The sequence below is a fragment of the Hypomesus transpacificus genome, chromosome 22 (genome assembly GCF_021917145.1).
Source record: "Hypomesus transpacificus isolate Combined female chromosome 22, fHypTra1, whole genome shotgun sequence".
Classification (NCBI taxonomy): domain Eukaryota; kingdom Metazoa; phylum Chordata; class Actinopteri; order Osmeriformes; family Osmeridae; genus Hypomesus; species Hypomesus transpacificus.
The window spans coordinates 12,671,847-12,695,751 of NC_061081.1; the positions used below are offsets into that span (position 1 = coordinate 12,671,847).

Sequence of the window (23,905 nt, forward strand, 5' to 3'; positions counted from 1 at the left end):
CTTTATAGACATGTTCCTGTTCTCTGCCAACCCCGGCAACCCAGCCCTCTACCCAGGACAGGTGACTCTCTCTCACGCACACACAGGTTATTCACTGAGCCATCAAACACTCATCAGCTCAGCTACTTTAAAACACATTCAATGATTTCCATTACATTGACGAGAGAAACACATGGATGATACACCCAGATATTTATAAAGGGTTTATGTAACATTGTTCCACCTCCTCCTTCCAGCTGATAGCCCAGAGGGTCCTGCTGGTTCTGGCCTTGGCCTCGGTACCAGTGCTGTTGCTAGGGAAACCACTCTACCTCTACTACCACCACAGAAGAAAAGCCAGCCGCAGAGCGGTAAGAGGACATGTGTGCGTGTGTGTGCACTCGAGGGAAAAGGAGAAGAAGAAACAAGAGAGTCTGTGTACAGAAGTGTGTTTGGAGTCGGGCTGAGAATCGAGCATGTGTGAATGATAAATGACTGCGTGGGTGTGCGTGTGCACACGGCCTCTGATTATAACTGTTCCCACATGTCTCTGCTCACTGCTTGCTGGGGCTAGACATGTGTATTTATGACTGTGTGTGTGTGTGTGTGGCTCAGGGAGAAGAGCGCCCTCTGGTGACAGACACCACCTCCATCAACACTTTGCAGGGAGACCTGGAGGAAGGAGAGAGGGGGGAGGAGGAGGTAAGGGGATGGGGGGAGGTGAGGGAAGAGGGAGACAGAAAGAGTGAAGTTCTGGGAGAGACCTCCATGCGTGTGTTGAAGCCCTCCTTGTCCTCCAGGTGTTTGACTGTGTGGAGGTGTTCATGCACCAGGCCATCCACACCATAGAGTACTGCCTGGGCTGCATCTCCAACACGGCCTCCTACCTGAGGCTCTGGGCCCTCAGCCTGGCCCACGCACGTGAGTACCACCCCCCCCACACGTGCCTCAAGTTCTAGACCTTCAGGAAACACACACACACACACCCTCGTGAGTGGACACACACCAAGACAGAGATCCAAACACACACGTGCCTGTTCCTCAAGTTCTCCCCCCCCCCCCCCCCCCCCCCCCCCCCCCCCGGCACCTGTGGTGTGGCGTGCAGAGCTGTCGGAGGTGCTGTGGGTGATGGTGATGAGGATCTCCCTATCGTGGCAGGGCTACGTGGGCTCCGTGGTGCTGGCTGTCATCTTCTCCTGCTTCGCTACGCTCACCGTCTCCATCCTCCTCGTCATGGAGGGCCTGTCTGCCTTCCTGCACGCGCTCAGACTGCACTGGTGGGTGAGAGCGCACGCGCACACACACATTCTTCCATGGAGGCTTGGATTGGAATTGGTTGTTTTAGCTGTACAGCCCTACACACCGGCTCAGCCTCTCTCTCAATGACGATGGCGTGAGGACGTATTCATATAGAGATGCTTTTATGCAGAGCGATGTCGAGGGGGCAGGTTTAAACTTACAACCTCTCTTCTCGTCTTCTTTTACCAATGTTCTCAGGGTGGAATTCCAGAACAAGTTCTACAGCGGAACCGGTTACAAGCTCAATCCCTTCTCCTTCAGCTCTGTCCTAAACCCACTGTAAAACATTCAGCCCACTATGGAAGGCTCTGGAACATTTAGCCCGATTCAGAATCTTCTAGGGCTACATGTCTGTACTCTGGACCTCGCTTTGCAACCGATTGGAGGAGGAGACCCGAGAGGAGGAGCCTTAAATTCTCTCCTCCAATGAGCTTTGGAGAAGAAAACAAGGAAAATAAAACGAGATTTATCCTGTGTTTCTAAGATGAAGATGTAACACATTTAGCTTAATATATGCTAGCATTGTTATTTTTTACTTCATTTATGACTTTCTTACAGCTCCTTTGTAAAGAAAGTAGCTCTTGTACATAATATTTAGATTTGTTTGCTCAGGAAGAGGTTTGGAGTTTCTGGGAAGCCTAGGAGAGTTTGGGAAGTACCTGTCCCAGGTTGCACTGGGGCAGTTTAATAATAGGTGAACAATAAAGACTTGTTTTATACCTACCACGCTTACTGACATTCTGTCATCAATTCACACATTTTTTATTTCTAGATTTTAATTTTTTTTTATTCTGTATTTTTTTCCTTGTAAAAAACAAAACAAAGAACAAAAATCAGAACGGGGAAACTACTATTGGTGTAAGAAACAAGAGTCAGTGATTGCAAGGCCACAGCCCCCAACCCTGCGCTGAACACAAGGAATCACCCAGAAACACTCAGTCCTCCTCAACACAAGGATGAACCACTGAAGCACTAACCCTGAACACACGCACAGGAGAAACCATGACAGGACTCCAGCAGAATAGGACCTAGGAGAGGCTAATGAGATACAGTACAGTTCAGGTGACTAGACAGTCAGGTGACTAGACAGGCTAGTCTGAATTTTAGAGGGCAGAAGGAAAACAGCAGTAAAAGAAAAAAAACTAATATGTAAGAACAGAGTACATAAAGATGAAGCATTAATGACATTCAGAGCTGAAACGGGGGGTGGGGGGGGGGGGGATGTTTGGAATCCATTTAGCACTCGTCTTTGACATCTTCCTGAGTGCGTTGCAGAAATCCCTCCATCCTTGCTCTTATGCCCCTGCATGATACCCTGTCTAGGCTCTAGGAAACCCCCCCCCCCCCCTTCCTGCCCTAGGAACCCCCCCCCCCCCCCCCCCCCCCCCCTTCCTGCCCTAGGAACCCCACCCCCTCCGTTCTATTTTTCTATCCATCCTTCCGGTCTCACTCAGTTTATTCTCAGCAGGGTGAATGTCCTCCCGGCTGCTCCTCTCTCGTCGTGTCCCAGTTGAAAGAGCTGATATTCTTCCTGTTTCAGATGGAGAAGAGAGGAGTTGCTCATGTGTGTGTGTCCCTCCTCTCTCTGGGCCTCCTTCCGGTCTTCACAGGTCAGAAGACAAGGGCTTTGGGGGGGGAGGGGGGGGTGCAGGGTGCTGTCGCCTCTCTCCTCTAGGAGATCTTCTGGATGAGCTTGTCCTCGGTCATGCAGTAGAGGGCGCTGTGGGCCAGGTCTGAGATGAAGGCGTCGCAGGCCCTGCGGCTGACGCCGTGGCAACCCCTAAGGTCCAGCAGCGTCAGGCCGCACGCACGCTTCAGGTACGACACGCACACGTCCGTCAGCCTGGTGCACCCTGGGACAAGGAAGAGAATGGGGGGGGGGCGTTTCCTTGATTTAACGACATATTAATATTGATTTTCTATTATTTTTTATACACATTTACAATGCAAAAACACAAATGTTTATAATTGCCAAATACAACGCATATTAGATAACAAATGGTTGCAGGTAGACAGACAGACGGACGTGTGGGTGAGCGTGCGCCCAGCGGAGCGTGCGTACCGGTGAGGGTGATGTGCGTGAGCGTGTTGCGCGTGTGCGAGCCTGAGGAGGTGAGCAGGCAGATGGACTGGTCGCTGATGTCCCTGCAGTGTGCCAGGTCCAGCCGCTCCAGCTGGGGCATGTGGCGCAGCAGCAGGCGCAGCGTGGCGTCGCCGATCTCCAGCCCGGACACGCGCAGCTCCACCATGCCCCGCAGACGACTACGGGACTCAGAACCTGAGGGAGGGGGGGGGGCACACAGTCAGTCAGTCCCTGGATGAGACCTGCACTGTACGTTTCAGTCTGCAACAAGAAACAAGTTTTGCTGCCTAGAAACAGACCAGAGCTAAATACGAGTGAACACACACACACACACACACACACGCTCACCAGGTGGCGTGAGCAGGTCTCGTATCTGGGCGTCCTTGACCCCCTCGGCCCAGCGCAGGTCCAGCAGCCTCAGGCAGGGCAGGCTGGGGGTCACCAGGGCTGCCAGGCTCCACCAGGAGCAGCCTGCCAGCAGCAGCTCCCTCAGACCTGGGGGGGCAGGGCAGAGTGAGGCCGGGGGGGCAGGGCGGAGTGAGGCTGGGGGGGTGAGGCTGGGGGGGCAGGGCGGAGTGAGGCTGGGGGGGCAGGGCGGAGTGAGGCCAGGGGGGGCAGGGCGGAGTGAGGCTGGGGGGGCAGGGCGGAGTGAGGCTGGGGGGAGTGATGGAGTGGAAGGGCACGTATGCGGAACATTCTACCGTGTGTATTCGGTTGTGTGTAGATGTAGTGGAAGTATGGAGCTATTTTTGTGCATTTTATGAATGTGTGTTTGAGCATGTGTGTGTGTGTGAGAGCGTGTGTGTGTGAGAGAGCGTGTGTGTGTGTGCGTGTTACCGGGCAGGCGGTGCACGATGCGGCTGAGCTGCTTCTTGGACAGTGGCGTCCATGACAGGTCCAGTGAGACGGGCTGGCGCTTGATGATGCCCGCCACCGCCTGGTCCGTCAGCGGTCTGCAGCGACTCACGTCAAGGTGACTCCACAGACGCTTGTCACAACTCCTACAGGAGGGGGGAGACAGTGGAGAGGAAAACATAAAAAAGCAGTCGAGTGAAGGTAGGAGTAAGGCTGAGAGATATATAAAATATTATCGATAATATCGCAATAATTGACGACGATGTAAACTTTGTTTAATTTTGTGAATATTGAATATAAAATATATATATATATTAAAAAAAACTGCTGGTGTTTCTTGTGTTTAAAGATCACCGTCTGGCTCCTCTGTGTTCACACACACACACACACACACACACACACTCACAAAGAGCATGTGCACAAACTGAAAATTGCACTCGCACAAGCACTCTCTTTGGTCTCTTATTGTCCTGTCACATAACGACCTCTGCATGAATTTTTCCATGTGAGGTCAAGTTGCAAGTACCATGTTATGGCAACTGCTTAACAATAGCTGTTCTATCTAAATAGTAGTTTTATTATTTAAATGCAAATGCACATAACATATCGAGATATATTGAATATCATAAAAATTGACAATATGGTGATACACATTTTGTTTTTTATATCGCCCAGCCCTAGGTAGGAGCAAAAAAAAGAAGAAAAGAAGACAAATGTCAGCAGGTAGATCTTAAACTAATGCCCATCACTGGGTGGTAGATCTTAAACTAATGCCCATCACTGGGTGGTAGATCTTAAACTAATGCCCATCACTGGGTGGTAGATCTTAAACTAATGCCCATCACTGGGTGTATTATAATGGTGTGTGTGCGACTCACCACTTGTACCAGGCCTTGCAGACGGTCATACAGGCTGACAGGTCCCTGCGGGCCAGGTAGCGGAACACAGAGACCCACACCTCCTTCTCCCCCCCTCCCTCGTTCCCCACGTCCTTGAAGGAGGGCAGCGACAGGAGGGAGGGAGGAGAGAGAGAGGAGGAGGCGTGGGGCGGGGTGGGGGAGGCGGAGGAGTGGGAGGAGGAGGAGGACGGCGACGCCGTGTCCCGCTCGCCGTCACTGTGGGGGTTACCGCGGTGACGCGGGGGCCGGCCCACCCCCCGGGGCGGGGCCAGGCCGTTGCCGGGGGCGACCAGCGCCCCGTTCTTGTGGCGGGTCTTGTGGAGCGTCTTGCGCTGGACGAAGCCCGGCGGTGTCCTGGTCGCCATGGCGGCCTCCAGCTTGGGAAGGATGGAGGCGGAGCTTCGCTTGGCCCTCGGGGGCCGCTGCAGGGTCACGGTCAGGTAGGACCCGCTCAGGAGGTCGTCGTTCAGGTCAGACACCAGCAGCACTGGAGGCTCCGGCTCAGAGTCCCAGCGGCCCTCCTCGTCCTCGTCTTCGTCCTCCTCTTCGTCCTCCAGGCCCTCCAGCTCCTCCTCGTCCTCGCCTTCAAAGTCCCGCCCCTCGCTGTCATCGTCGTCCTCCTCGTCGTCGTCATCCTCGTCGTCGGTCCGTCTCCGTCGCCGGCGGCGATGCCGGTGGTCTTTGTCCAGTCGCACCGCGGCGTGGCGGTGGTCCTCTTCGCTGTCGTCATCGTCGTCATCATCGTCGTCGTCATCGTCGTCGTCATCGTCCGACTCCTCTGATTCGTCCCTGCGCCTCTGCATCCTGGCCCCGCCCCGTAGCCTCACCCCCCGCCCCCGCCTCCCCTCGCCCCGCCCCCCCAGGCCCCTCCTCATCTTCAGGCCGGGGTTAGGGGCGACTCCGCCTCCTCTGGACCCGCGGTGGGAGGAGCCTCCGCGCCACAAGCCCCGCCTACTCGCCCCGTAGCCCCGCCGTGAGGCCCCGCCCCCTCCTCGGGGGTGGACGGCCATCTTCCTGCGGTGGCCCTCGCCCCCTTCCGAGTCGTCGTCGTCGCTGCCCGAGTCGTCGTCCTCCCGGCTGTGGCGGTGGCGCCGGTAGATCTTGGCGATGCGAGCGTCCAGGAGGGTGGACGACTTCCGCTTCTGGGAAGGAGGCAAGAGAGGAGGGGGGAAGGAGGCAAGAGAGGAGGCAGGAGAGGAGGAATGAGAGGAGGCAGGAGGAATGAGAGGAGGCAGGAGAGGAGGGAGGAGGAATGAGAGGAGGCAGGAGAGGAGGGAGGAGGAATGAGAGGAGGGAGGAGGAATGAGAAGAGGAATGAGAGGAGGGAGGAGGAATGAGAAGAGGAATGAGAGGAGGAATGAGAGGAGGAATGAGAGGAGGAATGAGAGGAGGAATGAGAGGAGGAAGGAGGAATGAGAGGAGGAATGAGAGGAGGGAGGAGAGGAGGGAGGAGGAATGAGAGGAGGCGGGGGGGAATCAACGGAATGAGGGAAGAAAGGCAGGTGTGTGACAGGGTGAGGTGTGTTCCAGACACACAGCTACTTACAGCAGGCAGCAGTTTGCTCTTCTCTCCTTTAACCTGGAAGAAAACACACACACACCATCACCACCAGAAACAGTCTGCACTTCCTACACACACACACCAAGACCACGGTGACAGCATGGAGAAGCCTCCCCTCTCTCTCCTCTCATCTCTTCCTCGCTCTCTCCTTCCTCTCCCACACATCCCATGCAGGGGGCAGAGGGGAAAGGGCTAGGCGGGTCCGGGACCTGTTTCCATACTACAAATGCACCCTTCCTTCGTTTCTCCCCTCTAGACAGTGAGGTAGTTTAGTCCCAGGAAGGGGGGGGGAAGGAGGATGCATTATCAGTTGTGGATATGGACAGATCCCATCCAGAGAAGCCTTCTGCTCTGAAGCCGCAGGCACCAATCTAGGAGGACAGGATGGATGCTCCACCCTGCTAAGGCCTGTACCAGCCTGGCTGGACTGTCCGCCACCTTGTTCACACCCATCTGATCCCCTCGGATCTACCCAGAGGTAGTGGATCCCTGATCCTGCCCCTCCCCTCCCGTCCCCTCGTCAGACAGAGCAGCGATGGGCGTGGCAGGCGGGTGGCGCGGGATGATGATGTAACGACGGGAGGCGGCAGCAGTAGGCGGAGCCTCTCACCCTCTTGCTGTGAGGCGTCATGGAGGCCCGCAGTAGCAGCCCCTGGCAGCCGGGGGGCGCCACCACCAGCCCCAGGCCTGAGGCGGCCCCCAGCCCCAACCCCAGTCTCAGGCCCAGCCCCGGCCCCAGCGAGGGCCCCTGGCTCTGGGACAGAGTCTGGGGGAGGGGGGGGTCCGCACCCGGAGACCCACCACTGTCATCATCACTGCCCGACGACTGACACACACATACACGCACACACACCACAGGGAAAGAACCAGCTCTGTTAGCCCATAGCTCCACCATGCATAGGTGTGTGTGTGTGGTGTGCGTGTTTGAGTGTGTCTATCTAGAAGCAATAGCGAGTGTGCTTGGGTGTGTGTGTGTGTGCATGCGTACGTTAGTGTTTGTGTGTTTTTGAAGCACGTTAGTATGTGTGTCTATGTGTGTGTTGTGTGTGTGTGTGTTCTACCTCCACGTCCGTGATTCCCTGCACACACTTGGGACACTCCCAGCAGCTCGGCAGGTCCTTGTTCACCACCCCTTCTCCTGAGATCTGGAGAGAGACAGAGACAGAGACAGAGACAGAGAGAGACAGAGACAGAGACAGAGACAGAGAGAGAGAGAGAGAGAGAGAGAGAGGAGAGAGACAGAGACAGAAGATTGGGAGTGATAGGACAGGTAAAACATGAAAATGTGCATCTTCTGGGCTTCTTCTCAGAAACGTGTGTGTGTGTGTGTGTGTGTGTGTGTGTGTGTGACGTACCGTGATGCAGCCGGGGTGGGCTATCTGGGCACAGTTGGAACACTCCATGAGAGTGAGAGAGAAGACAGGTCTGCCCCGCTCCTCCTGGTTCCCCTCTCCACACACCTCACACACTGCGGACAGGGGCAGGCCAGGCTGGGGACACACGGGACAGTTACACACACACACACACCTGCCCGGAGCTCAAACACATACACACGGTCATTTGGAAGAGAGAATTTCTACCCCACAGTCACTTCCTCAAAGTTTCGAAGTGAGGGGCACCCTACACACACACACACACACAGTTGCCCCCGCACACACAGTTGCGCACACACAGACACACGCACACAGTTGCGCACACACAGACACACGCACACAGTTGCACTCACAGCCAGACACTGTCTCAGCACGCAGGTCTGCTTCAGCTTCCCTGGTCCTCCAAACTTCTTCATGTCTCGACAGAAGTTGCAGTCTCCACACTCCGTCCTCACACAGGCCTCGCACCGCTTACACCTGCAACACACACACACGTTAACACCCTGTCTCAGAGCTGTGAAAGCAGAGGTGGTGTGGATGTGGTGTACAGCGTCATCGTCATCTCACACACACCTGACGCGCCGACGGCGCAGCACCGACATGGAGGAGGCGGGCTTCTGGGGTCGAGGGGTCACGGGCGTGGAGGCCAGTTTGGGCCGGACCACCGGGGGAGGGGGGGGTGGGGGCTGGTACCAGGATGGCTGAGGAGGGGGGAGGCGGGAGGAAGAGAGAGAGAGAGGGAAAGAGAGAGAGAGGTAAACATCATGATCATTTTGAGGTTGATAAATGGCAGAGGGGGTGGAGAAGAAAGGAATGAATCCATGAGAAAAATGATCTTGTTAATAATTGAGGTAGCGGAGCTAGAAGTCCCTGAATATGTGAGAGTGTGGTTGTGATGGCAGTGGTTCTCACCCTCTTGGGCCACTGGACGATGGGCGTGCCTGTGTAGGACAGCTTGGGGACGTCGCTGGCATGTTCCTTCAGCAGGGCCTGGGGACCACGCACACAGTTACACACACACACACAGTTCTTATCTTAGAAGATGCCCGTGAGATGCACATTCTCATCTCTTTCCTTCTACCACCCCCCTCTCCCCCTCCTACCCTGATGTGGTGCAGCAGGGCGGGGGCGTTGTGGATGCCTGCAGGGACACACTGCTTGTGCGCCGGCAGAGACTCCAGCTTCCCCAGCAGATTCCACAGCCCCTCCAGCTCAAACGGTGTCAGGTGAACTTTGACCCCCGGCTTGGGGCGAGCGGCTGCCTCTTCCTCGTGATCCTCCTCCTCTTCCTCCTTGGTGTGGCCGTTCACCGACTCGCTGGAGCAGGACTCTCTCTTCAGACCTGGAGGGAGGGACGGAGGGAGGGACGGACAGAGGGAGGGACAGAGGGAGGGACAGAGGGAGGGAGGGACAGAGGGAGGGAGGGACAGAGGGAGGGAGGGACAGAGGGAGGGACATAAGGAGGGACATAAGGAGGGACAGAGGGAGGGACGATGTTCATAAGAAAAGAAAAGTCCCAACAGAATGTGCTAGTCGTGTATTGGTCTCTAAATGATGAAGTCTCGCAAGTGACAGAAACAAGAGATGATGTAATACACAGACAGTGTGTGTGTGTGTGTGTGTGTGTGTGTGTGTGTGTGTGTGTGTGTGTGTGTGTGTTACTGACCGATGCCCAGGGAGTGTTTCTGGAACTCCGGGGTGAGGTAGGAGGTGTTGGTCAGGCTGAACAGGTACCTCTCCAACACGTACCAGCACATCTCAAAGTAGAACGGGTAGCGGAACTTAGACGGTACCTGGAGACCACAGATATAGAAACATCTAGAGTTCTAGACCAACTGACCCAAACAGACACTCGACCCACTTGTGTCTACTGGAAGACAGAGGTATAGATATGTAGAGCAGCCATTTGCGGCTTTTACACTTTGCTGCCCACTTGCATAGCTCAAATATTTTTGCGGACCCTCAACACATCCGTTTGCTTAATTGACGCTTATCACACGTTCAACACCACCACAGCAATCAAAGAAGACACAGTGTCCATCGACGCGACAGGAAACACACATTGTAGAGACTAGGCAACCTGCATAACTACCACGGCCACAGGCCAGGTCTACAACTGCCCACTTTAAATAACCACAACAGGTCATTAACCCTTTGATATTGCTCTCTTATAAACACAGCACTTGTATATGTGCAGAGACCCAGACAGTGGACCCAGACAGTGGACCCAGAGAGTGGACCCAGAGAGTGGACCCAGACAGTGGACCCAGACAGTGGACCCACCCGTGTCCTGTCCTCGATGCTGCTGATGTTGAGCTGCATGGGGATGTTGAAGCTGTGGAGGAAGTTCCCTCCAAACACCAGCGTGTCTACTGGGGTGTAGACGGCATGGATCCAGCCTGACACACACACACACACAGTGGGATGTTAATACACACACCACAGTACTAATTAAATAAGTCTGTGCGTAGCCGTGTTTAGGGAGTGTGTGTGTGTGTGTGTGTGTGTGTGGTAGCTACCTGAGGGGATTATGAAGGTGTATCCCTGCTTCAGCTCGATCCTTTGGCAGTCTGTGGCCTTGTCTCCTAGGAACATGTCTCCCTGTTTCCCTGACAACACCCAGTTTTCATACAGCTCCAGGTTCTGAGGCGTGGGCGGGATCAGCCAGAACACCTGACCCACAGGGGGAGCACCCACAGAGCCCACACCACCAGTCATTGGCTGGACTACAATGTCAATCACTCAATTTTCAAGTCTAAATGATTGGTGATTTCCTCTGCTTACTAAAATGACATCACGTTACCCATCACAACCACAGTTGGCGCCCCGATGCATTGTGGGGGGTGTAGTTCTCACCTTGCCTCCCCTCAGGATGTGGTACCAGACCGAGGTGCCTCCAAAGTCAATGTGGAAGTCTGTGAAGCAGCCCTGCACACTCATCAGACAGTATCTGGAGGGGGGGGGAGGAGGGGGGAGGAAGAGGGAGACACAAAGATGAAACCCCTTTGTGAATCTAGTGGGTGCTCTCAGAGTGTGTGGTCAGATAGTGGGTGTGGTCAGATGGTGGGTGTGGTCAGATGGTGGGTGTGGTCAGATAGTGGGTGTGGTCAGATAGTGGGTGTGGTCAGATGGTGGGTGTGGTCAGATGGTGGGTGTGGTTAGATGGTGGGTGTGGTCAGATAGTGGGTGTGGTCAGATAGTGGGTGTGGTCAGATGGTGGGTGTGGTCAGATGGTGGGTGTGGTCAGATAGTGGGTGTGGTGGCGGGTGGATGGAGGGCTCACTTTTGGACTTTGGGGTACTGCATGTCTGTGATGGAGTTGGTGGAGTCCCTCTGCCTCTCCTTCAGGTGACGGGGCCACATGTTGTCCACCCAGTCGATCAGGTCCACCTGCAGGGACACACGAGACAAGCTGCTCATCCCACCGTTTCCTCACTGTGTGTGTGCATGTGTGTCTGTGTGTGTATGCATGCGTGCTAGGGTGTGTGTGCATACTAAGTGTGTGTGTGCTAGTGTGTGTGTGCTAGTGTGTGTGTGCTAGTGTGTGTGTGCTAGTGTGTGTGTGCTAGTGTCTCACCGAGGCGGGCCTCTTGACCAGGTTCTCCAGCTTGGTGTGGCTGAACTCCAGGCTGATGACGTTGTACAGCTTGTCTCTCTGCGAGGGCGGAGTCTCGTAGTAGCGCCTCCACTGGGCCATGGACATCTCGATGCCCTTCTGGGTGCTGACGTCCATCACGTCTATCATACGCCTGCTGCCTGGGAGGGGGGGCAGGGGGGGGGGGAGGTTAGGGGGGGGGGGGGGGGGCAGGTACAGGAGAAAAGGAAAAGGATGACTTTGGGTAACAAGTGCTAAAGGCATGCGTGTGTGTTAACATAAAAGGGTACTGTTTATTGTACACACAGTACATTAAAGCCCCTGGAGGACGAGGGGGAATGATCACAAGCCAACTTACCAACATATATCTTGACGTCGTTCACACTGAAGTCTGGATCAGGCATCCTGGACAGAGAAGGAAGAACACAAGCAGGTCACAGCTCCCTCCTGCTGAGAACACCTGCTCTACATACAGGTGTGCTGTACCTGGCTTCACACAGGATAGCAGAGCCCCAGGGAGAGAGGATGGAGGACAAGATAGAAAAGAGGGGGAGGAGAAGGATGGAGAAGATGGAGAGGAGACCTACTTGATTCCCAGGCCATCAGGCTTCTCAAAGATGATGGGATCCCTCAGTCCACCTCTCTGGATGTACTCAAACGTCAGGTCTGCACACACACACACACACACACACACACACACACACACACAGATGAAACACTGTCGTTGAGACCGAGGCCCGCTCTGAGACCATGCCGCGGGCTGGGACTCACCTTTGCCCTCCATGCGTTTCACCCTGTCTGAGCTGAAGCGGCTGCTGCTCAGCTTCTCCTCCAGGTCGAACGTCCTCTTCCCATCGATCTCCTCGTCCGAGATCCCGTCGTCGTGGTAACGACGCCGCGTCCCTGACCGCTGAGGGACGAGGAGGAAGAGGAGAGGAAGAAGGGTCGGGGGGGGGGGGGGGGGGGGGGGGGGCGAGGGAGAACAGAAAGTGGGGGTTTATTTTGACTGTCAATAACTATAAACAGCTCTTTAAATGACTGTTTGTAAACCAATACTAGACTGCAACATATAATAAGTTAATTACACTGTTTACTTTATTAGTAAATGAATTCAATAGGCTATTGTTAGGTGTATGTAGTAATCTCTCAGACACAACAGGGTCTCTCTCCTCCCTCTCCTTAGATATACACCTACTCTGCTGCTAATACAATGTATAACCACCGTGATAGAGAGACACACACACAAACTCTCTGGCTACATCTTCAGTGCACATACACCTACCCATGGCCCTGCAAGTCCCTTCCTACAATACATGGAGTTTAAAAAAGAGATGAAAGAGAGGAGGAGGGGATTGGATTGAAATAAAAGGCCACTCTCCGCTCCCTCTGGCCCCTGGGCACAACAGATGAACAGGGGATAATCCCTCCCTCTTCTGAGCCCTGTAACCCTGACATAACCCAACCCCCCCCAATCTTACCCCCCCTCTCAACTCTCCTTCTCTCCATCTGCCCAGCCAGAACCTCTGATATGCCCCAGTCCCTCACGACAGGGACTTATCAGAAGTAGCCGGAGATGAAAACAAGTAAGCAACAAGCATGCTTTCTGTCTGTCACCCATTGGGACGAGAACAAGTTCATGATGAGCTTTAAGCGGTTCACGACCAAAAGCCATTTTGATTAGCCATGGTTGCAGGTATCCATGGTTACAACTCTGAGATCACTGTGCACTGTATATGGAGAAGGATATTGGTTTCAACGAGTTGCCATGGCGACACACTGACCCAAGGGAGGGGGCTGGGGAGGGGGTGCTGACAGGCAACCATCGACATTTGAAAATGACCAAATGATGTGAACGAACAGGAGTCTCAATCACGCACACACAGTTCCTTCTTACTCAACCACACAATAACACAACCACCATCCAACCACCTCCATCAGATGCATGCATATCCACTTAGTGTTGGATCATCTGGCCCTCACCTCAGGGTAAGAGGAAGTGATGCGTTGTTTACAATCTACCAGACCAGCCACTGCAGAGATGAGGTTGAGTACGCCGTGTAAGAAACACACAGGCATAGTACGATAGGACCTACAACACTCCCCGTAACCCTAGACCTGGTTATGCTAGAACTAGCTCAGATTCCAGAGCTTTGTTTGCAATGCGATGAGTGGAGAGACGTGAGAAACAGACGGAGAAAGACGGAGAGAGACGGAGAGAAAGAGGATGCAGGTGTAGACAGAGGGGCACGGTGAGAAAGCAGGGTAGAGAAAAAGACTGAGGGGAGGACGAAGGAGCGAAAGAGAGGGAGAAAGAAAGAAAGAACCAGGCGGGGGGGGAGAAGAGAGAAAGACAGAAAAAGACGCAAAGTGTGAGCGTGCTGTTGCAGTGCAGGCATGGTGCGACGAGCCAGTCTGAGGTGTCCTCTGCTGGGCTCCAGGCCAGCGTGCAGAGGACGCAGTGACAAAGCCATGCAGCATCCCCCTCCGCAGCACCCACGACCGGACCCCTATCTGCACCCTACAGCTGCCACCATTTACTCCACCGCCACAATATGATGCGTCTGGAACAGACAAACACACCATCAAACCACGGGAAGCCCTGTTTCAAGCCAAGGTGGAGAGAGAGAGAATAGAACAGGTGTTAAATCTGTCTCTCTCCAGCAGTGTGCTGTTCTCCCTATCCTTTGCCCACTTCTCTCCTCGCCTGCAGCTGAAGCGCTCCATCCTGGGGGAGGAGGAGAGAGAGACGCTACACACCTCGCACCTTCAGAGTCACCATTACATCCTCCCTCCAACGCCGCTTCCCTTCTTTGTCCGTCTTCTCCCAACTCCGCTCCTCCTCCCACATCCCTCCATCGCCTCGCTGCAGCACAAACTGTCCTCCGCTCTCCATCCTCCCCTCTATTCTCTTCTCTTTCGGAAGGATGAAAGATCAAGTCGTCTGTCCTTCTCTGTCTTTCTCTGGCCTCCGCAGTCCCTCCCTCCCTCCCTTCTCCCTCCCTTTTGTGTTTCCGCATCTCGGTTCACATGCTCACCCAATCAGCCAATCCCATCACATTGCGCTTCTTGCACATCCTACAAACCATCTTTACACACACACACCTTGACTCCATTCAGTCTCTTTACATTTTCCTCCCGTTCTCATTACTCGTGCAAATAAAGAATTTGGCAATATGCAATTTCACAGTATGTGAAATGCTTCACAGCACGACACTCATACAACCGTCATCTCAGCGGTGAACCACTCGTCGTGACAATGCGAGCCTAAAACCAAGATTGTGAAACACATTACATTGGGGCAGCTCTTACCAGTCGTTTGCTATATCGTGGACGTGAATCCTCCATTCTCAATGCGTGGAAGAGCCTAACGTATTTCAGTTACTGTTAGTTCAATTGATAACGTTAAACTGGTATCCTGAGCGCTGAGGTTGATCTCAACTGCGCTTACTATCACAGCGCCAAGTCAAAAGCATTTTAGACCGCCTAACTAAACTAAAATACACTTTATTGTCTTGGAGAATATATATTTTTTAAATATAATAATTAAAGTCACTGAGAGACAATAAAAAATTCTAAGATGCAGTTCAGAACCCAGGATTCTGTCAGTGTCAACGATATAAGGAGATGGCTTGGAGTCCCATCCTACACATTAGCTAGACTAGCTATCCCCCATTAAAGGTTAGCACCATTGTAAAGCTGCCAAAGCATAAAACCGTCAACATATTTTCAGCAGTATTTATCCGCAAAAGATGCTCACTTTCGCTACGTAAAGAAAAAAAAAAAAGGAATAGAAAAGCTTTGGCTAGATAATCAAATAGTCCGCAAGATAAATTACTGTAGCTGGTATTCAATCCAATCTGGATTGTGCACGAGCACAAAAAGGTCCAAGTTTAAATACCGTACGTTACGTTAGTGAACTAGCTATGCTAGCTATTTTCAACAAAGTCCGCGTATAGAATTCATAAAAATGTCACAACTTCAAAGTATTTAGAATAAAAAGCAGGTGGTGATTATCGTCCAAAATAGCGTTGCTGTTGACATTAAATCCGATAAAGTTGATATGGTGGAGAAACAAGCGCCATTTTCCTACCCCAAAACACAACTACAATTCTTTAAGCCCCGCCCAGAAATATATGTTCCTCCAATGGCAATAAAGCCGGCTAGATACCCATTGGCCTAACTGCGTGCCACTTTACAACAATAGGTACCCACGTTTTCAATACATAAAGCAGCCTGCGGTGGCTGGAAAGAACGGAGTTTGAACACCAGTTCGGCATTTTTTTTAACAAGTACACATTTGCTCGTTAAATCGGTTGGATACCTTTGTTAAACTATGTTTCTAGATATATAACCCTGGTGTCTCAAAGCTGGATGTACATATTTAACAACCCAAACTTCAAATACACGTCAAACAATACTCCGCCCTCGTTTTTCACGCAATTTGACAAAACATTGGCGTACAAAACGGGTGAACCAAATCGTCAACCAAACTAAAATCTCATTGGTCAAGATGTTACGACTATCTTGAAAATAGAATTATAATTGGTCAGCATGTCTATTTCAGCCAATGCCTTGCCACATCATTCAGTGGCATCGTGTTAATCGACTCAATTTCCTCATCGAAACTATAAACTTATGTTAGATAGAAACAGCATAAATTAAAATGAACGCACCACCATTGTTGATCAAAATGGGTCACTTGTTCTCACTAAACCCAATCCGTACAGCGTGTCTTCTTTCCTTTGCTGTGTCTAGACTCCCGAAGCCTGGCATTGCTGACACACGTTTAGCGGACAGCTCTCGGTGTGGTGAAGATATCCCGCCCACAAATGGTGGCGAACAATCCGGAAGCTGCAGCCTGTTGGTTGACGAAGTCGCCAGGACTACAGGGATTGGTGGAATTGGCCTGCCAGTTAGAAAAGCTCCGACTGTGAAAGTAGCAGGCTAAAGCACGTTTCCTTTTCCTTCTTATCCATTCTTTCCTTTTCAACCTGCAGCGTTTATTTTATGGTCATACTTGTAGTGGTAATATTATTTGTTAAAGTATTGGCTTGTAAGCCATCGCCACGGTAATATATCATGATGTAGAATAGTACACATGACGTAGAATACGACACACAGATAACTATTTAAGAAGCTTACAAACTTACGTTCAGAATGGAATATTCTTTAGGCCTACTGGTAAAAAACATTTATGTAAAAACAACTCCAGTGAAACCATAATAAAACTTGAGAAACAGAAGTGTTAAAACTTTCGTTTATTGGCAAGGAAGAGCCAAAGCTACAAAAGCTGTAAACTGAATTGCAGTTTTAGTTAACTGAGAACAGTTCCCCATACAAATACATTACATATACCTACAGGATTATGAAAACCTACTGTAATTGATGTTTAACGACCACACAGATTATAATACTGCCTATTTAACAGGTGAAGAAGTAGGCCAACCAGAGGCTACTAAGCATTTAGTACTGTAGTGAGATAGACACACACTAGCAGTTGTATTCATCAACACATTAAATAAATACATCTATAAATAAATAAAATCAATTTCTCAAAATTTAAAAACATCATAACACAATACAATGACATACTGGGTTGCCAAGGCAATATCATTGTCACCACAGTCTTTTCAACGACAACAGGGCAGTTTTTTAGGGGTAATCTTTCATAAAAAATGAAGAAGCAAACCTCTTCTCCATTATTGTCTTTAGGTATCACCATAACAATCAGGTTCCTTGAACATGACAGAACACAGTGCTATCTATTTTTGACTTGTTTTTCAGAGAACGTGAGTTAAGAGACTGTCAACAGAGTCTGGGTGGATCATAACTAACAGTCTAACATAATGCACACACACTGCACAAAGTCCTATGTCAAGAACAATCACCCATAACCACACAGACACAGATAATATGCACACAATCAAAACTGGGGTAAGTTGATGTTGAAGCTGCCCATAATGAAAGCCTTTCTCTCCGTCCTATCACCACCTTCCTTCCTTCTACACGAGGACTGGAGGGTAAGATCAGAATGAGCAGCATGGCAGTATCTCTACATCTTCTCCCTCACACACGTACAAATGCACACAACAACACCTGCGGACCACACAGAACTCCACAGAAATACAATCCATAGAACTGATATGCCCATTCAAATCCATGGGACAGGATCTATTGTCTGATCTAGGGATAGACATTCTATGGTGGGGATAAGCAGTGTGTTTCCTTCCAGCTCAGGTTGTTTGCTTGTTTGTTTGGTAGCTAGCTTGTTTATTTGTTTGTCTGTTGTCGTTTGTTTGGACCCGAGCCGCCCTACTTGAAGAAGCTGTAGACAAAGGATCCCCCAATGACAGCCAGGATTACACAGCAACACATGATCATCATTTGTTTCTGTAGGCGTGAACGAGAGAAAGGGGGAGAAAGAGAGAAGGAAAGAGAGTATGGGGTGAGGTAGGAGTGCACAAACCAAAATACAAGAAAGCTTTTCAGTACAACCTGCTCGACTCACTCTGCGAGCTTCCTGTTGGAACTTGGCAGCCTTCTTGGTGTCTGCCACAGCCCGCTCTACGAAGCCCACTGATTGGTCCATGTTGCTCTCAATCCTCTCAATCATACCACCCTTACATGGGTGGGATAAGGAAAGGGGAGGTTGAGATGAAAAAGTAGGATGGAAGGAAAGATGGAAAGAGAAAGATATAGGTTACTAAATCAGTCAAAGAGTTCAACCTCAACTGTTTATTTGACCAATGAGAGGGCTAGCTGTCTGTGTTTCTGACCAATGAGAGGACTACCTGGTTCTCAACCAGCATGGCAATGTCCACAAACATGTCATGGAGCTCCTTAATGCTGCTCTCCAGACGAACAATGTCTTTGTGTCGCGCCTCAATCTCATTCAGGGCCTGCTTGGACATCCCAGAGTCCATGATCTACAGACAGAGAGAAAGAGATAAAGAGGGATCCTTACACTGCGGTCCATGTACACCCTGTTACCATGGATATTCACACAGACTATCTTACCCCAGCACTGAAGACAGCCGCGTTCCCTCCTTCCAACATCTCCTCCAACTCCTCATCGGTCGTTGTTTTCCCCGCTGTAAAAGAAGAGCAGAAAAGGTTAACAAACATATCAACTGACTGACTTGCTGGCTGACTGACTTGCTGGCTGACTGACTTGCTGGCTGACTGACTGCCTGACTGACTAACTATTGAAGCAACAAACCATAACACCTAATTGACCAACTGACTGAACGACCAAACAAATTAATTGACTACTATGCTTATTGAAGATTTTGACTCACTGATCTCCAACTGGCGAGCAATGCGCCCTTTGCTCTTCTCCCTGAAGTCTACCTGTGCCTCGTTGTACTTGGTCATCACCTCCACAAACTTCCTGGACAAAATGGCATGCTGGGAAACGGAGTACGTTGCTGGTTAGACAGGTTGTCATGGTGCAGATTCAAACCGTAATAGAACCACAATCCCTCCCCACCTCACTGGTCTCCATCCCAGTCCTCTCACTCACGAAACACACATGACCCCTCCACCGTGAGCATCAAACCTTAGCCTGCTGGACCCACGTAAGAAACTATTGTGCAAAGAGTGGGGGATATTTCAACCGAGGGATGAATTTAACCAATCCAGCCGTTGTCAGGAGAGGTTACCATTCATAACCCAGGTGTGGTCCTCGAACCACCTCCTCCACACCTGTGGGTGGGTGTTTACCTGGGACTTGCGTATCCGCAAGTCAGCTGACGCCCTCTCCTCCGTGTTGGTCTCCAGCTGCTTCTCGATGTCTGGCCGGACCAAAACACAGATGTTACCATGACTACAGACATAGCGACCGGCCTCGATGATAACAAAGACCGGCACGGTCCACCATGTTTGTTGTGACTGTGCTGAGATGTATCTGAGAAGAAGGAGATGCGGGACTTACTCTTGAGTTTGTTTCGTGCGTTGTTGGCGGATTTCTTGAGGTCATTAGTGATCGACTCCAAGTCATCTTGTGTCTCTGGTGACACAGAGAGACAGAGGAAGACAGTGAGATGGTGGTTTCAGACGGTGAACAATGAAGGAAGAAAATGCATGAAATGACTATGGGAGGATGATGCATGGAAGGGAGAGAGAGAGTTTGAGATGAACAGTTAAAAAGAGAGGAAGAAGAAGACACAGGAAGACATTGATGAGTGGCGGTGTGATGATTGATTACTCTGGTCTGATGTGGGAGCAGACAGGATGACAGAGTAGAGCTTCTTGGCCTCTGACACACTCTCCTCTATCTTATCAATACTTCCACGGATCTCCTCAATCTGGGGCAGACACAGGCAATGAGACAAATTCATACATACACACATGCAAGCTCTCAGCAGCTAAACCACACACACACATCAACGTACACATTCCCGTGGTGTGTCCTTGGACACACAGTTTACCTGGGCAAAGAAGTCATCCATGAAGGCCTCGTTCTCCACTGGGACCTCCACATCATCACCACCCACGTCACTTTTCTGCTCTCATACACACACACACACAAACAGTACAGTAAAAAAAGACATGCTTAACGTATATCACAAATGCATGGGTGCTCCGACACAAATACATCCCTCACTTTGACACACACACACACACACACACACACACAAACACACACACACTTAATATAACCTAGCTTTAGACAAAAGGGATCCAAGGATGTAGTCATCCCCCCCATGATCTTGAAATACAGAAAGAAAGAGAAAAACGATCCTTCCATGTTCCCTCATCACCCCCTTCTGTCCTCTTCCTTCTCCCTCCCTTCCTCCTCCCTCCCTCCCTCCATCCCTAATACCCACTCATTTAACTGGCCGTTATGAATGGACATAGTTCTCATTCAGACATGCAGGACGGTCTGGTGTGAAGATGACGCGTTATCGGTGCGTGCCCACAGCCATCTGTGGCGTGATATATAGCTCACTTCCTCACGCATGCATTGCACGACTCTTTTCTGTTAAACTTAACGAGACACGTCAGTAATTGTCATTAATGTTGAGACAAGGAGGTGAGGTAAATACGAATTAATACCTAATTAAAAGACCAATGTAGACTTTTGGTCACTATTGGTGAAAAATGTTACGGACATTGGTTTAAGTCCTAGTCCAATGTCAATAAAATGCCTTAATTGCCGCAAGCACTGACACTCGCATTTTTGTGGGCAGTCATAAACTCAATGAACTATCGATAATGGCGGTGACCGTTTAGTGATATCCTATTCTATGTAGTCTTTATGTTCCTCATTCAAAAATAAATGAAAACGATAAACTCACGGCCTTCAACTGTTCCAGTCGATCCTTCATCCTGAAAACGTGTGAGAATTCTTTCGAACACCAGAAACAATTTGCAATCAACGAGGACTAATACAATGGCTACCAAACTACAAGGCAAAATGATTAGGCCTCATTAATCCAAAACTCCAGAACAATAACGAGGGGGTCCTGTCTTTGGAAAACAGGTATCCCACAAATGTATCTTATTCTCATCACATGTACACTTAAAATGGTCAGAATGTCTTTTCAATATGGCTGCACAGACACCAACCTGTAGTTTTACTAAGCCTATCCTCTCAGGGCGGATTAAGACAGTTGTGTACCGGACGGCAAATCTCTCTCTCTCTCTCTCTCTCTCTCTCTCTCTCTCTCTCTCTCTCTCTCTCTCTCTCTCTCTCTCTCTCTCTCTCCCCCCCTCTCTCTCTCTCTCTCTCTCTCTCTCTCCCCCCCCCCCCCCCCCTCTCTCTCTCTCTCTCTCTCTCTCTCTCTCTCTCTCTCTCTCTCTCTCTCTCTCTCTCTCTTCTGACCATGTAGTCGCTCGTGCCACCTTAAGTAAAGGCGCACCGAAGCCCTATTGGTCGAGCCAAGAGCCCGCGATTACTGAATGGCATTACAATAAATAAACGAAACAAATACTGGAGACTGATATACATATTGCCTATTAGTTCAATTAAACATGATATCTCTTCCAAAAAAATGTTTTTGTTTGTTGGCAAAACAAACGTTTGCCTTATTGATGAGGACTTCTATACTACATTGTACTATGCTGTGATTTTCTCTGTTTTAGGTTTCTCTGTTCTTCCTCCCCTCTCCTTCTTTCATCCTCTCTCCTCTTGTTTTCACTTATGACAGAGCCCATACTTCTTTACTTTAAGTAAAAAAGTGTAGTCAGCACCTCAACTATTTTTAAACATGAGTAGCCTACGAGTAGTAACTTGAGTGAAGGCTGTTTTGTACTTTTGCCATCTCTGCCAGGGGTAAAATAGTTTCAGTGTCCACACATTAGGGTGGACAGTCAGAAACAGCTGTGCACCCCCAGACAGTCCCATTGTTCTATTGTTTATTTCCATTATTGATGCTTTTGTTTATTTTGTTTCTTTGTCACTGTTTATAGATAAAGCTTTGTACTCTAGCGAAAGAAACCTTTCACTCTCACTAAAGAAAACAAAAAATTACTAATGATAAATGTTCTGAACATTTGAGGTAGTTATACAGGCTCAGAAACCTACTGATCAAATGATTCTGATAGAGGGTTCTGATCCAGCTTACTGAACCACATTGACAATCTACTGTCCCATTATGACCTGAATTCTATGATGTCACTATACTAAACGTGGAGAAATTCAGCTACACAGAGAGTAGGCAAAATAAAGGGATGATGACCATACAGCTTCAGATGAGCCGGTACGAGCCCAGGAGACTAATGGTGGAGATGGAGAGAGCCTTAAAGCAGCAGGCCAGAGATGACCTGGACATGGAGGATGAGTGGATGGAGACAGAAGGAAAGATCAGGCTGATAGACAACAGAGGAGGACAGGAAGGAGGACACAGCTTTGTCACCAGAATCAGCTCCACCGTAAAACTGAAGCTCAACACTCTGAAGAGGGTGCTGTCTAAGGTAAAGGGCTTAAGGATGTTTAAATCATAACTTTGTCCCACCACACTTTCTGCTTTTGATCTACTTGGCCACAAAGGCTGGTATGCACTTTTCAAGTCAGGTTTCCAGTATCCAACACCATCTATATGTTCTACTTGTTTCTCTCATCAGAAGAGCCATTCGGCCCGTTGCACCTGTGCTGAAAATTGGTCAAGAGGTCCAGCAGTGTTGCAGAGCTTTGGCCACCACTGTAAAGACAGATCTCACCCTCACAGACAGCCGACCTCAGAGTCACAGTGAGGTGTGAACTCCAAAAGGTAAGAGCAAAATGATCACTAGACATGTGACAAGTAGTATCATTGAAAGTTGATTCTAGTTAACCGTTTTTTTTCTCTCTTTTATTTGCTGAAGAAACTCAGAAATCCGAAAACAGAATCATTACGAAGAACACTTTGTATCATGACAAAATGTTGGATAAAGTCAAAATCGTTTTCTTTTTGCGGTCAGATGGCAGCTTGCAGGCTGTCCATGAGAAAGAAGAGGAGAGGCCAGAAAGGCGACCAATAGCGAAAGGACTAGGAAGGAGGAGGCGTTGAACAAGCGCTTCATAACAGCTCTGTATACCTGCCATCGCCTGGGAAAGACCAACGAAAGAGAGGTGAAGGAAGCCAAGAAAAAGTGGAAGGCAGCGATGAAGAGAGTGAGAAAGGAGGACAAGAAGATCCAGTTCTAGGCCAGTTCTCTTTCTGGACTGCATCAGCTGGCCCCCTGAGAGGGAAAAGAAACCTTATTTTAACATAATATTACTATCTTACACACTGCATTATGTTTCTTGAATTAAAAGTTTTGAGTTTCCTAAGCTTGATTTCTGAGCTGTATATTTTACACTTGATAGTCTGTAGCGCCTCTCCCACACTGTGGAGAGGTTCCAGTTTTGCCTCCACCAGCCTGGTTAAGGTTAGAGGGGGAGTAGCCTTTTGACGACTGTCTGTCTGTCTGTCTGCTTGCCTGTCTTTCTGCCTCTGTCTGTCTGTCTGTCTTTCTGCCTCTGTCTGGTTGTCTGTCTGTCTGTCAGGATTGGAATCAGAATCAGAATTAGTTTTATTAGCCATGTATGTTATACAAACATGGAATTTACTGTGGCAGGGAGGTGCAAAACACTAAACATATACGAATCTTAAATTAATTATAAGTACAAAAGTAAGTAAAAGTACGTAAGTCTTAACCATTTCTTATAACTAAACAATCTAAGAGTAAAACAATTTAAATATAAAATAAAATATGTATAAAAATAAGAATAAGAATGAGCAGCATGAGTGGTCAACATAGTGCAATCGGAGACTGAGATAGGGTGGCTTATGCGTT

The 23,905-nt window shown here is 49.9% G+C and overlaps 3 protein-coding genes across 4 annotated transcripts in view; 1 reads left to right on the forward strand and 2 right to left on the reverse strand.

Moving 5' to 3' along the window:
* tcirg1a (T cell immune regulator 1, ATPase H+ transporting V0 subunit a3a) overlaps positions 1-2,002 on the forward strand; it is a 7,955-nt gene extending 5,953 nt beyond the window's left edge. The window contains exons 16-21 of the mRNA XM_047045835.1: positions 1-61; positions 237-350; positions 595-681; positions 780-900; positions 1,085-1,256; positions 1,477-2,002. The exon at positions 1-61 is cut by the window's left edge and continues 153 nt beyond it. Of these exons, the coding sequence (XP_046901791.1) occupies positions 1-61; positions 237-350; positions 595-681; positions 780-900; positions 1,085-1,256; positions 1,477-1,561 (640 nt within the window). The 3' untranslated portion in view covers positions 1,562-2,002. The remainder of the gene's footprint in view (positions 62-236; positions 351-594; positions 682-779; positions 901-1,084; positions 1,257-1,476) is intronic.
* Positions 2,003-2,653: 651 nt separating this feature from the next.
* On the reverse strand, positions 2,654-16,463 carry kdm2aa (lysine (K)-specific demethylase 2Aa). Of its 2 annotated transcripts, none has more exons than XM_047045833.1 (22): positions 16,318-16,463; positions 12,416-12,554; positions 12,232-12,310; positions 12,003-12,049; positions 11,627-11,805; positions 11,333-11,439; positions 10,906-10,999; positions 10,569-10,722; positions 10,333-10,448; positions 9,716-9,842; positions 9,153-9,391; positions 8,962-9,039; positions 8,623-8,750; positions 8,403-8,526; positions 8,032-8,166; positions 7,738-7,821; positions 6,662-6,694; positions 5,095-6,257; positions 4,199-4,362; positions 3,710-3,856; positions 3,341-3,556; positions 2,654-3,131 (listed from the first exon to the last, which is right to left on the reverse strand). In XM_047045833.1, the coding sequence occupies exons 1-22, from the start codon at positions 16,321-16,323 to the stop codon at positions 2,950-2,952; spliced, it is 3,741 nt and encodes a 1,246-aa protein (XP_046901789.1). In that variant the 5' UTR covers positions 16,324-16,463; the 3' UTR covers positions 2,654-2,949. The 2 variants fall into 2 exon arrangements, with proteins under 2 accessions (XP_046901789.1, XP_046901788.1); XM_047045832.1 differs by lacking the exon at positions 16,318-16,463 and adding an exon at positions 14,954-15,765.
* Positions 16,464-17,956: 1,493 nt separating this feature from the next.
* Positions 17,957-21,063, reverse strand: zgc:165520 (uncharacterized protein LOC571872 homolog). Its single transcript, XM_047045354.1, has 10 exons — positions 20,944-21,063; positions 20,074-20,148; positions 19,851-19,950; positions 19,578-19,652; positions 19,367-19,437; positions 18,943-19,051; positions 18,662-18,735; positions 18,436-18,570; positions 18,153-18,263; positions 17,957-18,034 (listed from the first exon to the last, which is right to left on the reverse strand). Exons 1-10 carry the CDS (start codon positions 20,971-20,973, stop codon positions 17,957-17,959), a joined length of 858 nt encoding a protein of 285 aa, XP_046901310.1. The 5' UTR covers positions 20,974-21,063.
* Positions 21,064-23,905: the final 2,842 nt, after the last annotated feature.